Source organism: Xiphophorus hellerii, chromosome 23, assembly GCF_003331165.1.
Source record: "Xiphophorus hellerii strain 12219 chromosome 23, Xiphophorus_hellerii-4.1, whole genome shotgun sequence".
Taxonomy (NCBI): Eukaryota; Metazoa; Chordata; class Actinopteri; order Cyprinodontiformes; family Poeciliidae; genus Xiphophorus; species Xiphophorus hellerii.
The window spans coordinates 29,028,718-29,045,920 of record NC_045694.1 but is presented as its reverse complement, the minus strand read 5'-3'; the positions used below and the strand labels follow the sequence as shown (position 1 = coordinate 29,045,920).

Below are 17,203 nucleotides of genomic sequence, written 5' to 3'. Positions count from 1 at the left end.
GGGTGCATCTCTCAGAACAGAATTGAAATTCTTAAAACTACCTGTTCAATCTTCAAATTACTGTGTCACTTCTGCACATCAAAACAATTAGTTTTGCAAGTTTTGCTTTTGTACATCATGTAGCTGGTTATGTACACTTCTATGCTTTTATAATTGTAATTTGCTTTTATCGTCTTGATCAAAATATGTTAACCCTCCTGTTGTCCTCGGGTCAAAATGACCCGCCACTGTGTTAAACCCCCCCCCCCCCCCAAAAAATCCCCTAAATGTAATTTTTTTAACTTGAGATTTTAAGACTTTTCCTAGATTGGCCCAGACAATAGAAAAAGTTCAGTGTTGCTTTTATTCTCATTTCCATGTAAGCTGTACAAAAAAAGGTACAAAGATGGTCTTCAGGTCAAAATGACCCGTGAGGCAAATGGAGTTGAAATCAAGGTCACAGAGTTATTTACAAACCATAAAATGTTACAAAGTTTTAGTTGTGTCTCAGATCAATCAGTAGCAGAAGTGAGCAGAGAGTGGAAGGCCAATTTTCCGAGCCACAATGCCAGTCAAACTCTTTCACACCTACTCAAGACTGATGCGATTTGATGACCGTGAATCAAGACCAGCAAGACGTATGACAGACAAACTTGCAGCCATAAGAGAGGTATGGGACAAGTGGGTGGAGCGGTTGCCCTACCTCTACAATCCAGAGCCTGATGTAACAGTGGATGAGCAACTGGTTCCATTTAGAGGTAATCTGTTTTCATATTTGTAATAAAAGTGATTTTCACTATTGATTTCTTTGACTGTTTTCTGTGACACTGATACTAATCACTGATGCTAATGTCTTTTGTCCAAAGGTTGTTGTCCTTTCCGGCAGTATATGCCCAGCAAGCCAGCAAAATATGGGATCAAGTCATGGGTGGCTTCTGAATCAAGCTATGCTTGGAAAATGCAAGTCTATACTGGGAAGTCAACCAGTGGATGCCCAGAGAAGAACCAGGGGTTGCGAGTTGTGCTTGATGTGACAGAGGGACTGAGGGGTCACAATGTGACATGTGACAATTTCTTCAACTCTTATGAACTCGGACAGCAGCTCCTGAAGAGGAAGATCACCATGGTTGGTACAGTTCAAAAGAACAAGCCTGAGCTCCCACCTGCACTGCTTGGGTCAAAGGAGAGAGAGGTCTTCTCCTCAAAGTTTGCCTTCACACCCACCACCACTCTAGTTTCCTACCTCCCAAAGAAAAACAAGAATGTAGTTCTTCTGAGCACACTGCACAAAGACGGCGACATTAGTGACCGTGAGGACAGGAAGCCAATCATCATCCTGGAATAAAACCGAAACAAAGGAGGTGTGGACAACCTAGATAAGGTGATTGGAGCATATAGCTGCAGAAGAATGACTGCCCGCTGGCCCCTGGTCATCTTCCACAACATCATTGATGTGTCCTCCTACAATGCCTTTGTGATTTGGATAGAGATCAACCCAACCTGGATGTCTCATAAGCACAACAAGAAGAGGGTGTTCCTGGAGCAGCTAGGAAAGGCACTTGTAACTCCACTCATTGAAAGAAGGAAGCATGTCCCCCACACAGAAGCCTCAGCAGCAGTTGTGAAAGCTATTCAGAGTGCAGCAGCTCCTGATCAACCTGAGGATCCATCTACCACAGCCACTTCCTCAGCTAAGCCAAGTAAGAGGAAGAGATGTCAGTTCTGCCCTCAGACTGTAAAACACATACTGTGTGCTGCAGGTGTAAGAAATATATCTGCAAAGGCTGTGCACTTGCATACTGCCCTACATGTGCCAATTAGTTGAATGGGTTATGTTATTTTTCATATTTTTGTATTGTACATCCTCTTGTTCACTGGAGAAAAGTAAAAGAAAATTAGTCACTGTGATGAATAAAAATGCATTCGAAACTCATTTTGCACATTTTTTTTCTTAAGCTATAGAAATTCAAGTGGAGAGGGAAAAGTCAAGTATTCACACATTTTGTGGTGAGTGACAATATACAAGATAGAATTTGGTGTTTAAAATTCAATTAAGCTGCTTATATTGGGGGTTTATTGAAGACGGGTCATTTTGACCCGGAGGATAAAGGGTGTATACAGAAAATGAGGACAACAGGACAACAACGTGTCTGTGTTGAATTCTCAACTTCCAAAATAGCATCAGTTCATTGTGTAAGTCTTAACATGCATAAGTCTTAAAGTTGTCATAATGTGAATCATATATTAATTAATTTATATTCTATTATTTTCTAAATCTGTCCTGAATTGGTAAATTGCTCCCAAGTGAGTCCTGAGTTTCTCTAACAGGTCAGTGTATGAACCATTAGCTCAACCAACGATCAACCAGTTTTCTGAAACAGATTGGAGGTGCATCTTGTGAACCATCAGTTGGCAACATTATGCTCTATATAGTCAGAACACAACACAATGTTACATGTCTGAGAACTGATGAACAAGTATCTGGGCAGAGTGAACAGCCAGAGAGAAGAAGAGGAGTGAGGCTGAGGAGGAAATAGTTGGGAGGAAAGCAGAAGAAGAGTCAGAAGAGGCTGAGGACATCTGCCAGTTTCCATCAGTCCAACATCAGGACATGGCTGAGACCCACAACATGATGCTGATGGAGGTCCTCCCACCCTACTGTTCATTCCTTAACCCCACTGAGGAAAAAAGATTCCTCAGTGGAGTTAAGGAACAAAGTGACTATGGAAATTAAAATGTAATGTAATTTCTACAGCACTGTACAGTTTTCCTTGAGGAGATTGTCCTGTGGCTCCTTTTCTACTTTTTTTGTTCTCTGCATTTCTGTCTTTTTCTTTCTGAATCACCATGGCATGGTCCATGAATAAATTATAGCAAAAGCGTAAATCAGTGTTTCTCAATCCTGGTCTTCAGCGTCACCCTGTCCTGCAGGTTTAGGTATTTCCCTTCTGCCACACACCTGAATTGTATCTCTGGATGATTAACAAGCTTCTGCAGTACTTGATTGTCATCCAATCATTTGAATCAGCTGTTCTGGAGTAGAGGCACATCTAAAACATGCAGAGCAGGGGGGCGTTGAGGACCAGGGTTGAGAAACACTGGCGTAAATGATCCTTTTGTAGTCTCTTCTCATGACTAATCGATTTGACTGTCTTATCTGTACATAGAGAGACTATAACTTATTATTTTGAGTCACTGATATGTTAACAGACAGGATTTTAAGAGCTGAACTAAGGATTTTGAAAGCAAACAAATGCTATTTTTCCTGTTTCTACAAATTGTTTTGAGAAATGCGCTTACTGTTTTGTAAATGCCAACAATGACTCGAGAAATGCACCAAAAGTGACTGAGAAAAACTAACCTAGCATAAATTGTCTCAGCTGTATCAATTTGTTTGCCTGTATGAAAAGTGTTCACATTTACAGCTTTGTTTCTGCTAGCTTGCAGGAAATGTAACTTACATAAATGGTTGAAGACAACCTATTGGCCTTCATGAGACTCAGATAAATGGTGAGTATCTATTTCATAAATTGCCTAAAACAGTTATATTTGTTTTTAGTTTGTGTATTTTGTCTGGTTGCAGACCAGAGGATCACACCTGTTGACAACAAACAAAGGTTTAACTACTGAATTTTCAGTCAGAAATGATCACACCACCTGGTTGAAGTACCTGTGTCCATATGCAAGTCAACAAAGGTGAAACAAACATTTAAGCGAATAAGATGTTCATGTAGTGCATCTTTCTAACTTTTTCTTTTTGTTTTCCAGCAGAGAGGAAACACCCGATTGACAACATGCGAGTCTCAATTTCAACCTGTGACTGGGAAGACTACAACCATCCTGAGCAACGTCTGATCTCAGCGACTTGTGACTCTCAACCCAGAACAAGAATCCTTTTATCACCATTTTGTCTTCTACAATATGTTATCTCTTATGTGGACACATACTGTTTGTTTTGTTTTTGTTTTCCAGATCTCAGTAATACCGTGAGGAAACTGGACATAAAATAGAATCAGTTCTTTTTTTAACTTGACTTTTTAAATAGAAATTGTTTCTTTAAGTGGATTACTCGTAATCTGTATTTTTGTTTAATTAGAAATTATTTTCTTTATAACTTTCTGTATAGAAATGCTTGACAAGTTACACTTCCTTGGTTGTTGTACTATAATTTGTATGGTAAAATTCTGGTAGGAACAGAGACCAGTAATTTACCATAAGTTTTTTTTGGGGGGGAGGGTTTACAATAAAATGTCAATATATCATACAGTCTGGATGTGTTTTTCACTCATGTAGATATTATGCCTCAGTCAGCATGACCGTATTTACTACGGCAAAACCACATTTTATTTTTTTTAAAATATTTTAGGAAGTACGGTATTTTACCGTATTTTAAAAATACGGTAGAATCCTGCATTTACAACATACGGTAAAAAACTGGCAGCTGTGGTTGCCAGAATTTTACCGTATATTAAAAATACGGTAAAATCCTGCATTTACAACATACGGTGAAAAACTGGCAGCTGTGGTTGCCAGAATTTTACCGTATTTCAAAAATACGGTGAAATCCTGCATTTAGCAAATACGGTAAAAAACTGGCAGCTGTGGTTGCCAGAATTTTACCGTATTTTAGAAATACGGTAAAAAACTGGCAGCTTTGGTTGCCAGAATTTTACCGTATTTTAGGAATACGGTAAAAAAATGGCAGTTTTGGTTGCCAGACTTTTACCGTATAAAGACGGTAAACTTCTGGCAACTCAGCTGCCAGTTTTTTACCGTAAAATGAGGCCGTTTTTTTTTACAGTGTGCTTTTGGAGTGGCTTCTGGTCCACTTGGTATTCACAAATGGATTCTAACTGCAACAGAGTTCACCACAACCGAACCCAGACCGAGGTTTTTAGCTGGACCAGAGTTTGTTTGTTTTTTTGGTCTGGATCAGAGTGTGATTGCACATTCTGGTCTTTTTAGAAAAACAAACCAGAGTTTGATCAAAGCGGACTAAGCAGGGTTGTGAGAACCCATTTGGTCTGTTTTGGAAAATAATGATTTAGTTTCCTACAGACTAGCTCCTCTACAACAGTCGTCAGACGATATCAGAGATGGCTCACATTATGACAAGCGAAGGTTACCAGACACAAAATACATATCGTTCATGCTTGGGCAGCATCACCGTCGCGTGAAGCTAAATAAAAAGTCACATGTTCTCATCCTGTCCAACATAATGTTGACGCCACACAACCGCGCTTGGACACTTGTTGCACCTTCCCTCACGCTTCACTGTGTGTCTTAAAGCAAGGCGTGTTTCATACTTGTCCCTGCGACCATGACTCTGTGTGTGACTGCACGGCAGTGTGTGAGTGATGAGTCGGCAGGAGCCACCTGTTCTCCTAGCGCCGCGGCGAATGAGCGGTCTGGCTGGAGCCGGATCCCGCCGAGCCGACACCTGCCAGCCTGTCAGCCCGTCTGCTGAGCCGTCCCGTCCTGCAGCGGCCCATCGCCCAGAGGCCAACCTGACAGCGCCGCTAGCTTTAGCTGGGACGCTAACCAAACAGGCTGTCACACACACACACCACAAAATATTTTAACATGCTTCCTGTTAATATCTTGCCGAAGGGTGAAAAATGAAAAATATATTTTGTATGTCAGAACAGGAGGAAAGAAAGGCGTCGTGTTGGGTTTCCCACTCACTCAGCTCACAGATACCAGGCAGAACGTTATGTAGGACATAAGCTGTTTAAATGGAGTTTGTCATAAAACATTGTATCACAGTTCTTCTGGATTTCTTCATTTTTATTTTTTCTGTTGCAGTTCATCCTTCTGTGTATCCTGGACAACTCCGGAAAAATATATAAAAAAGTGTTTGTCCAGATCAGTGGTTCTCAATCATCTTAACATTCTGAATGCATTGAGGTTCTGATGCATTGAGGTTCTGGTTACATCGCTTTTCTGTACAAACCAGAATTCTGTCACCAAACAACAATTTTAATTCAAAGTCACTGCAGCTCATTTTATTGTTTTAAGACTCAAAACATTTTCCAGTTTCATTTTATGAACACAATTTCTAACATTTAGTCAAGACTGCTCAGTCTGTTGGATGCTCTAAAAAGAAAAAGTCAAACTAGTTTCCATTACAGATGTGCGCAAAACTTTGTTTGTATTCTGCTAGTGGAAAAAAAAACACACAACTTTGCAATCGCTGTATTTCCATTAAATAATAATAAAAAAAATAAAATCACACATGAATAAGTTTGTTCATATGAAAAATATGCCACACCATCATCCTCCTACCACCTCCTGTGGTTTTCTTCTTTGTGGTTTGCGCCACCAGCAACATCTGGTTGTTGATCATGTGACTTGTGATGCAAAAAAAAAAAAGTTTCCATTGCAGTTTTGTGAAATAAACCAATTTTGATAAGGTCGAAAAAAACACCTCATCCCAACACTTATTAAAAAACATACTTTTTTTTTAATTGCCATGTTTCCATTCCATGTTTTTGCTAAGGTCTAAACAAAAACATGTTACTGAGTGAGAAGCAGTAAGAGGATGAAAGTTTTTTTTTTTACAATGGTCAGGCGACTCCTCCAGAGCTCCTCAGCATCACAGTTCACAAAAAGTTGTGTGTCATTCCATCATGTTGAATCCATGGCTCTTATAAATCCATCCATCCATCCATCCATCCATCCATCCATCCATCCATCCATCTTCTGCTTATCCGGGGTCGGGTCGTGGGGGTAGCAGCTTCAGGAGGGAGGTCCAGACTTCCCTCTCTGCAGCCACTTGTTCCAGCTCTTCCAAGGGAACCCTGAGGCGTTCCCAGGCCAGCCGGGAGACATAGTCCCTCCAGCGTGTCCTGGGTCTTCCCCGGGGCCTCCTCCTGGTGGGACGTGTCCGGAACACCTCACCAGGGAGGCGTCCAGGAGGCATCCTGACCAGATGCCCGAGCCACTTCAAATGGCTCCTCTCGATGTGAAGGAGCAGCTGCTCTACTCTGAGTCCCTCCCGGATGACTGAGCTTCTCACCCTATCTCTAAGGAACAGCCCAGCCACCCTATGGAGAAAACCCATTTCGGCCGCTTGTATCCGCGATCTTGTTCTTTCGGTCATGACCCAAAGCTCATGACCATAGATGAGGGTGGGAACGTAGATCGACCAGTAAATCGAGAGCTTCGCTTTTTGGCTCAGCTCTCTCTTCACCATGACAGACCGGTACAGTAGCCGCTTCACTGCAGACGCTGCGCCAATCCGCCTGTCGATCTCCTGCTCCCTTTTTCCCTCATTCGTGAACAAGATCCCAAGATACTTGAATTCTTTTTTTTTTTTTTTCTTTTTTTTCTCCGAAGAGTTTTTGCGGCGCTAGTGGCTCGTATTTTTTTTCACAGTAGTCAGACAGGAAGGAGGGTGAGGAGAGGGGGGAAGACATGCGGCAAAGGTCGTCGGGACCGGGAGTCGAACCCGCGACGTCCGCGTCGAGGACTAAGGCCTCCAAACGTGGGGCGTGCTAACCCCCTGCGCCACCACAGCACGCCCCAAGATACTTGAATTCTTATAAATCACCAACTACAATTTCCCCAAAATTTGTTGCTCCAATGCCTTAATATGATGCCAACGACTCCTCTGATTGGCTGATAGATGATTAGCGTAGCACCATAACTGAAACATGACTGTATCTCATGTATTTGTTTACATCCTTGCTGCCACGTCTTTTATTGACTTATCACATAAACAAGCTTATTAACATGTGATTTTAATTTCATTAAAATCACATCGCTTCTCGGCCTTTTGGCTAAGACAGCGGTCCCCTCCATTGGGTGGTGAGAGCGGTAGTCTTTGTGACTTGGCTGTTGCCACTGATTTAGAGGTTCAGTAAATTTAGTCCCCAGGTGAGATATTGACCACTAAGTAGTGGAAAATATCTTTTACCTTTTATTTGTATTTATTGGTGTTTTTTAACTATTTATTGGTTTTAGTAAAGGTTTTAAACCTTTAACTGGTGGTGCCTCCACCATGGCGGCTAGCCATGCCGGCATGCGGAGGCACCACAGTGTTCGATTTTTATTTAAGGAAAGAGAAGAAGAAAATAGAGTAACAAGATTGGACTTTTCCAGAAAACTAATCCAACAGGTGTTGAAGTTTCGGCCAGATGACCTGAATTGTATCCTTACCCTGCCTTTCAACAAGGGATATGACGTAAGTTTTTGCTCTGCCGCACTTCTTAAGGATTTTTGGACACGGTTTGAAAATGCTAAGACCCAGTTTTCAGCGTTTGACGTCGAGAAACTGACTGACAACTCCCTGAAAACGGTGATTGTCAGGATGTTCAATGAGACTGTCAGTGCTGAAGACATCTGTATATGGCTGGGTAGATACTGCACTGTGAGAGGCCAGGCTATGAAGGTGCGGGATGTGGACGGCATCTGGAACTGTGCTTGGCGGGTCCCCATTAAACAATGGGAAGACCCCCAAGGCTTCCAGGGCCTGAAGCATCTCCCCTCAATGATAGTCCTGGGGGAGAACAGAGGCTACATTCACTATCAAGGCCAACCCAAACTGTGTCGGAAGTGCGGCGAGCATGGTCATCTGGCCGAAACTTGTGAAAAAGTTTTCTGCGGTAAATGCCGAGAAGTGGGACACACTTTTGATGAATGTACGAACGGGCGGAAATGTAATTTGTGTGGTGGACAGGATCATTTGTTCAGAGACTGTCCAAAATCGTTTGCAAATAAATTGAAAAGAGGAAAAGAGACGTTAACGGAAACGGTTAATGAGCGAGTGGAAGCAGCTGGGTCGGAAAATTCAAATCTCCCGCCAGGTCCTCTGATTGGAGGAGAGGAGGAGAGGGCGGGAAGCGGGGAGGGGAAGGAAGCCCCCCCCCAGACCGAAACATCCAGTGAGGGGGGGGAGATGCTAACCGAAGGCGGAGCTAGCTCGGACTCTGAGGAAGAACAGACTGACAGCAGCGATGATGCCCCCCTCCCCGACGCCCAGCTGGCTAAGAGGCCGGCATCTGAGTCACCTCCCGACCTTACCCCCAAGGTAGGGAAGAGAGGAAGGCTCGAGGAACTCTTCGGTTCTTTCGGAGAGGAATCCAGAGCCTTCCTCGCTGGCTCATCTAATGAGGTCTCGTTCCTAGATTTTGCTCACCAATCAACCCCGGAGGACCCAAACAAGGTAACGGCTTTAGAAAGACGGCCGGCACCGAGAGTCCGAAGGGGGAATGGAGCTCCAGCCCGACCTGCACCACCATGTGGGAAGGAAGAGCTCTGTTCACAGGACAGTCTCTGAACCCGCCTTGTTTTAACGACCGCCCGTTTTTTAACATGGTTTGAACTTAGTCTTATCTTGTTTTAATCCTTTAAAATGTCGTACTTGATTTTAGCCATCATACTCATGACTCTCACCTTCTCAACCATCAATGTTAGAAGTGTGAAGTCGCGAGTTAGAGCCCAGAGTGTTTTATCCTTTTTAAGCTCCGTACAGTCAGATGTGTTTTTACTACAAGAATGTTCACTCCCGTTTTTAAAGAATTACACCCGGTGGCAGGACTTGTGGCCACGGCCGTCTATATGGAGCGGCTCCAATGGAAATAAAAATGACGGCGTGGCCATTTTAATAAACAACCCGCACATCTTGGTGAAGGGGAGCACCGTGGTGAGAGAGGGACGAGCACTTTTAGCAAATCTGACTTTTAACGGACAGGATTTTAACCTCTTAAATATTTATGGCTTTAATGACAAACACGACAGGTATGACTTTTTAGAGGAACTGCAGCCCCACATGCTGGGAACAAAACCTTTAATAATTGGGGGGGATTTTAATTGCATTTTATCTAGAAAAGATAGGAAAAGAAATAGACAGGATTTTAAGGTAGACAAAACATCACTTTTATTACAAAGAATCGTTAGGGATTTTAAACTAGTGGACTGTTTTAGAACTATGCATCCTGGAGAGGAGGGCCACACCTGGTTCAGTGGTGACGGCTCTATGGCCTCTCGTATTGATTATTTCTTCATCAGGGATTGCGCCCTAACTGATGCTAGATTGTCACCGGCTTTCTTTTCTGATCACCTCCTTCTGTCCTGCACGCTTTCACTTCCTTCAGGTGCGATGACTGGGAGAGGTCTGTGGAAACTCAACCGCTCCCTGCTGGAGGACCAAGTTCTGGTCGGCCAGTACCGGGAGCGGTACCACGAGTGGCAGACCCTCCAAGACCTGTACGAAACACGAGCACAGTGGTGGGAGATGGTGAAAGGTAGGACCCAGACTTTCTTTCGACAAGCAGGGAAAAATAAAAAGAGAAAAGAACAGAGATGCATGATGGGGCTGCAGAAAAGACTACAAAGATATTACTTTTTAAACCAACAGGGAATGGATTTTAATAAAGAAATAAGAGAAGTAAAAAAAGAAATGAACATTTTAGCAGAAATAAAGAGTAAGGGAGTGATTTTAAGAAGCAGAGAAAGAGAAATAGAAGAAGGAGAAAAATGTAACAGATACTTTTTTAAGAAAATTATAAACAATCCAAGTTTTATTTCTGATTTAAAGTCAGAAAATGGAAACATTGTTTCTAACATAGAAGAAAAGAAAAAAGTAATTGAAAAATACTATAGTGACTTATACTCAGAAAAAATGGTCAAAGAAGAAAATATAAAAGAAACTTTAAACTTCCTTGAGAAAAGTATAGAAGACAGCAGTTTTTTAGAGCAGGATTTTACCCTTTTAGAGCTTTTACAGTCTTTGAAAAGTTTTAAAAGAGGAAAATCTCCAGGCTCAGACGGACTCCCTATAGAATTTTATTTAACATTCTGGGACATTTTAGCATCGGATTTACTTACTGTTTTTACTGATTTTAGCAAACAAGACACACTCCCCGATAGTTTTAGAACAGGAATAGTTACACTTTTATATAAAGACAAAGACAAAACAGATCTTAAAAACTGGAGACCGATTACCCTTTTAAACGTTGATTGTAAGATTTTTAGTAGACTTTTAGCAGCCAAGATGCGTTGAGTGTTGGGGGATCTAATCCACCCGGATCAAGCCTGCGCCGTCCCGGGAAGGAGGATCACGGACAGCCTGGTACTGATCCGAGACACCATCTGTTTTGCGAGAGACAGAAACATTCGGCTGATAGTCCTAAATCTAGATTTCGAGAAAGCGTTTGATCGGGTCTCGCACCAGTACCTCTTCCAGGTACTGCAAAAAATGGGTTTTCCTGGGAGGTTCGTAGCGTGGGTGGGACTGCTGTACCGAGACATCTCCAGCAGATTTATGGTTAACGGGTTTCTGACAAAAGCAGTGAAAGTGAACTGCGGTGTCCGTCAGGGTTGTCCGTTATCCGCCCTTCTCTATGTGGCCTGCGTCGAGCCGCTGGCGCAGATCTTGAGAAGGGACCCACAGATTTTAGGTGTAACGATACCGGGGAGTGGAGGGCAGGTAGCGAAATGTCTTTTATACATGGATGATTTTAACATTTTATGTACAGATCTTTTATCAATAGATAGGATTTTTCAATTAACCGATTGGTTCGGGAAAGCATCAGGGTCAAAATTAAACAAAGAAAAAACAAAAGCACAATTTTATGGACCATGGAAAGAGAATGAAAAATTAGGATGTCAGTTTCAAGTAACGGAAGAAGAACAAAAAATACTGGGAGTAAAATTTGACAAACATGGAGAAGGAAAGACAAACTGGACTGAAATAACAAGAAGAGTAAAACAGCGACTGGGATTCTGGGGGATGAGGAACCTTACAATAGAAGGAAAGATTTTAATAGTTAAAGCTGTGATTTTACCAGTGTTTTTACTCACCAGTGCTGTTTTTATTCCTCCTAGGAGAGTGGTTTTAGAACTACAACGAGCCATTTTTTACTTCATATGGAACTCTAAATGGGAAAGGATAAAAAGAGAAATAATGTACAAACCCAAAGAAAAAGGAGGAAAAGGAGTCCCAGACCTTTACTTGTTTTTAGGCAGCCACTATACAAGTACTCACCTGAAACAAGCCATGAACCTTTCCAGTAACAACAAAACAAACAAGATGACCAGATTCTGGTGCGGGTCCTATCTTAGAAAATTAAAAATGATAAAAAGTGATTTTAGAACTCCAGTAGCTTTTAACCTCCCTCCTGCATATGCTTTTATACGGAAATTTTTAGAACGTTTTAAACTAGAAGGAGAAGAGAGCAAGATTTTAACTAATCATCGTTTTATTATTTCTGTTGTGCAGGACCGGGAACCAGTGACTCCAGTGCGCGGCCTCCTGTATGGAGACGCCTCCACCGTTTGGTGCAACGTGAGCCATCCCGTCCTTCCAAACAGACTCCAGGACCTGTCATGGATGGTGGCTCATGGGATCCTGCCGGTCAGAGCCGTCATGCACTCCCGCGGCATGTCTGCAACGGCCATCTGCCCCCGACCCGGTTGTGGCGCGCCGGAGTCGGTGAGGCACCTGCTGTGGGAGTGCAGCGCTGCTGTGGACCTGTGGGCGAAAGCCGGCTCCTTGCAATTCCCACACTTGCCAGCAAGGGAGGTCCTCGAATCACAGCTAGTGCTGTACGGGGTGAGCCAGCTGACAATAAAGAAAAAGGACTTTGCTGAGATGTGGCTCACCCTCGCCACCATCAAAGACGCCATTTGGACCTCCAGAAACTTGTTGGTGAGCAGGCGCAGGCAGATGCCCCCCGTGGCTGTGATCCGGATGGCGGCAGCAAAAAGAGGAACATCAAGGGCTGCAGGTGGCGCGCCAAGGACACAGCCACCAAGAAGAATCGCCTGCGCCTCCGTGGACGAAGGAGCCGGCGCTCCACGAGCAGAGGTCCAAGCAGCGGCGGCCTGGCTCTCCGGGTGAGGCAGGAGGGAAGGAGCTTCAGGGCAGGTTTCCCCTCTGAGCACCAAGTGCTGTCTGGAAGGACGGGACGGCCCCGGACTTTGGAAGGAGTCACCCCGGTCCTGCTCAACTTTTAATCCACAGAGATTTTGTATTTTATATTCTTGTTCTTAGCTTCTTTTAGTCTGAACTAATGATTTTGTAAGTTCCTGAAAAATTTCTGTATAACTGCAATAATGTAATTTTTAATGTTTACAGTAACAATAAAAATTTTTCGAAAGAAAAAAAATTTAATTTCATTTCTTATTTACTACAAAAACCACAATTATGAACATGTTGTTTTTTTACATTAGCAGAATATCCACAGAGATTTGATCACATTTGAAATGTAAACACAGCTACTGGTTAGTATTGAAAATGTTATTTTAGTAGCACAATATGGCTGCCAGACAAACAGCTGGGTAAAAGATGCTTTCTTTCCCTAATTATGAGCAGTTCTGTATCTCTTGACACCACAGCCCACATTTTACTGTAAAATATCTCACTGTGTAGATTTTTGTTTTAGCGTTTTAATGAATAAAATGGAGAGGAATACTTTGTGTTTGACTTGTATTGTTAAATGTAGTTAGCAGCCAAGCAATTATAAATCCCACTGGTTCCCCTATTTCAAGCTACAACTCTTAATATCAATATTACACGATTTACTAACGTTCCACTTAAAGATATTGACGTACTTTGTTGATTAAATAAGTTGGAAAGTGGTGTTTTCTCATTTCAGCATATGAATGTTAATGTCAAGCTTTCTTTGAGCCACATTTAGGACTAACTGATGTAGAAAACCTGCAGCATTGACTTGGTTTTTGCTGAGTTTCAGCAGAGCTTCATGGCCGCGTTCTGAAAGGCTGCAGCAGGAGTGAAGGTGGAGCTGCCAGGTGATGTATGTTGACAGCAGCAGTGGTGATGCAGTAAATTACATTGTGAGTGGTGTGACAGCTGAAGTGTAGACCAGGGAAAAAAACGTCTGAGAGCTTTTATAGGCCTCGTCTTTCAGAAGGATATGTTGGTAGCGGTAAAGGTTTTGTGGTATGAGGGTGCTGCTGTTGTTTTGTTTTTTTTCCCCCTTCACCCGATTTTACTTTTGCCTAAATGAAACTGGACAACAAATCTCAGACACCTCAGGGCTCTTCTGTCAGCCATGGCTTAAAAGTTTAACAGCAGAAGTGAGTGTGAGTGGGTTTGGCTCAAATGAATGTCTCGACAGATTGAGTGATGTACCTCTCTGGTTGTGTCATGCATCATCCATGGACGGCAAGATTTAACTGATTTACTACGTTTCTATGTCCAAAACCCACACCTGCTCAAAGATTAGCTGTCATGATCCCCAGCAGCCCCGTTACGTCTGCAGGACAATGAAATATGGCGTCACTGGAGTCTCACAGCACAAATAAGAACGGCTACTGTTACTTTTCTTTTTCTCTAAAATGCAGCGTTGATCTGTTTCGTTCCCACATAAAAATGTGTTGGTTTTTTTTTACTCTAATTTCGAATGTGGGGACCATTATGGGTGGCGTAAAACTTTTAAACGATTTTGATTTCATTTTAAGAGCTCTGATATGAGACAGGCGTGTCAAAGTCATTTTTGTTGTGGGCCAAATCAAGATCTTAAATGTTCTTTAAGGGCCAGTTGTGCAACAATATATTGATAACACCTGCTCACCAAACTGTTAAAATATCAGTGAATTCTTAAAATTTAATAACATTATTGAACAAATTTTCAGTCCCTCTGGGATTTCAGGATGCAATAAAAATCAAAGTGTTGGAATTATTTGCAATATTTGCGCTTATTATGACAGGAAATGCGACTTTTTATTACTCGCTGTATAGCTCAAGGATTATAATCTGACATCAATTAAAGCTGAGGCAGCTTTACTTGTAACGATGTTTTGACAATTTTGAGAAAAATCTGCAATAAACATCTAATTATTAGCAGAAAAAAGTGCGGTGATTTGTTGGTTTTGCTTGAATATCCATGATAATTCGCAAAAAACTGGAGGGATTGATTGACTGATATAATTTGGCAGTAAACAGATTAAAACTGGATTGATTTGATTGAAAACATAATATTTATGCTCACTTAATGTTTAGTCTAGAATCTACGGGGCCAAGTAAAAAGCTACAGAGGGCCAGATTTGGCCCACGGGCCTTGAGTTTGACACTTGCGATATATGAGAACATAAGAACCTTGAAAGTATTTTTCATAGCCTTCTTTCTATCAGCAGAAGTGAAACAATGTTTTATGTAAATTATTACAGAGTGAAGCATCTTAAAGCTGCAGTTAGTGGGGTTAGAGTATGGTTAGTATATTGTGTATTGCTCGTTGTCACCGATCGTTTTTTGTGGTGTTCATCAGGGTGTCTGGTTTGGGAACCTCGGCTTTAATGAGAGACGTCAGGATGGAATTCCTCCTGTTTTTCACTTTATTCTCTCGATTTAACAAACAAATTCCATAATCAGCTTACAAACACATTTAGATCATGACTGCAGGATCATTTTGAGTGAATCAGGTCTCTGAAGACGCTATTATAAAGGGATCCGGGAACATACAGTTTCATAAATTTTTCATATACTAATAATAAACCGTAGATGGACAGACGGATTTGCGTTTTGTCTGCAGTAATATGTGTTCAGCTTCAGTCTGTTGTGGGAAGGAAAGAGCTGAACCAAAAAGCAAATGTATGAGCTAAAACAATTAATGAATTTCATGCAAAACTAATATGCACTAGTGGTCAGCTGATTGTTTGGAGCCACCTACTGGTACATTGACGTACCTGCATGCCAGGGATCCTTTCCCCAGCAAAACGCTGGTGGAGGTAGGAGCGGGTGAAGCTGCTCTGCATTTTACGCTGCTTAAAGTCATATTTTGATAAGCTATAAATTTTCTTATGGATATATATGATCTGTTAGCATAATTTGTGACGATTTTCTGTGCTTGTGCTGGACAAAAAAAAAAAAGACTTTACAAAACAAGACTTAACAAAGGCTAACCACTTGTTACTCATGATTGTGACTGTAGTTTCTGTTTTTCTGCCCTGCACAGACTGTTGCATACAGATGTGTCTCTCTCTCTCACACACACACACACACACACTGATTAAATAACTCTGTGCTGTTTGTTTAAACCAGATCACTGAGGTAGTTTAACCCTGAAGATCAGTTCTGTGGCTTCCACCTGGTGCCAATCGCTCTTGGCTTCACTGGTGTAGAAAGAAACACTCTTGGGTTACACAAAGGAAGGCAAAGATTAAGCTAAATCTGACTCTCAAAGTTAGGCATTCCAAAATTAGGAAAATTTTGTTTAGCCTCAAAATTAGACTAAACAAACAAACGGACGCTAAAAAAACAAACGATTTTAGACCAGGTTGAAAATGTTTCAGATTCAAATGTCAGATTTTTTCTATGTTGTCATTGTCTGTTTAAAAACAAAGATTGAGTTACAATAAGTTACTGACCTTGAGGCGCAGTCCTGATAACCAGTCAGCGTCTGGTGCCTTGATGGTTGAGCCGTATCTGATCGCGGCGTGTCACAACCTCGGCCTTTTCTCGGCTCCGCGGCCGGGCTCAGCTGGACTCTGCCGACCGAGTGAGCAAACATGATTGGTGTGAGGGCGCGGACCGTTCCAACCATCTCAGCCTTGTTCCTGTTCTGCAGGGGAGTCGGATAAAACGACACAAAAGCAAATCCCTGGTCCGACTCCAGGAAGATAAAGCCATTCTGCTCTGCTTATCAAACCAAGGTAGAAAAACTGACATTAACGTCAAAATCTGTGCATTTCTGAGTTGTTTTGTTTCTGACTATGGGTCTAATGTACAGGTTTAAATAAAACAAAATATCAAAGCTGGAGTCATCCGTTTCTCATCTCTGAGATCTTCGTGATCAACTCAATGGTGTTATTTTCCCATGGTCAGTCTTTTCAAAATTAATTGTAGACCGTCTTAAATCAAGCCTTCTCTATTTAAGAATTATTCCCTCATATGATTTGTAGTGTACAGGAAGTAAGCACATCTATATTGTTTTTCATCCCCATTAAAAGAAATTCTCCAAAATAAGCAAAAGCAGATCATAAATTAGTTTTAAAAAATCTCATTATGAAAACTAAATCTAAGCAATTACTACTTCAATTGAGATTTTATGGATTCTGAAACTATTTTATTTATAACTGTGAACTATTATAAGTGAAATTCTCTTACTCCACAGGCAGATCATTTTGCTTAAAATAAGACATTTATTTTGCAGTATGTACTTACTGTAACAAGAGCTGAAGTTTGTAATGAACGGGGTGTTGAAACGGGACTTTGTCTAGGCCAGTCCAACACTCTGGTTTGATTCCATTTCAGGTTTTC

General features: G+C 41.8%; 1 protein-coding gene across 1 annotated transcript; it reads left to right on the top strand.

Moving 5' to 3' along the window:
- The first annotated feature begins 5,336 nt into the window (after positions 1-5,336).
- LOC116714903 (uncharacterized) lies at positions 5,337-13,088 on the top strand. Its single transcript, XM_032555702.1, has 3 exons — positions 5,337-5,531; positions 8,195-9,010; positions 12,203-13,088. The coding sequence occupies exons 1-3, from the start codon at positions 5,337-5,339 to the stop codon at positions 12,821-12,823; spliced, it is 1,632 nt and encodes a 543-aa protein (XP_032411593.1). The 3' UTR covers positions 12,824-13,088.
- The last annotated feature ends 4,115 nt before the right edge of the window (positions 13,089-17,203 follow it).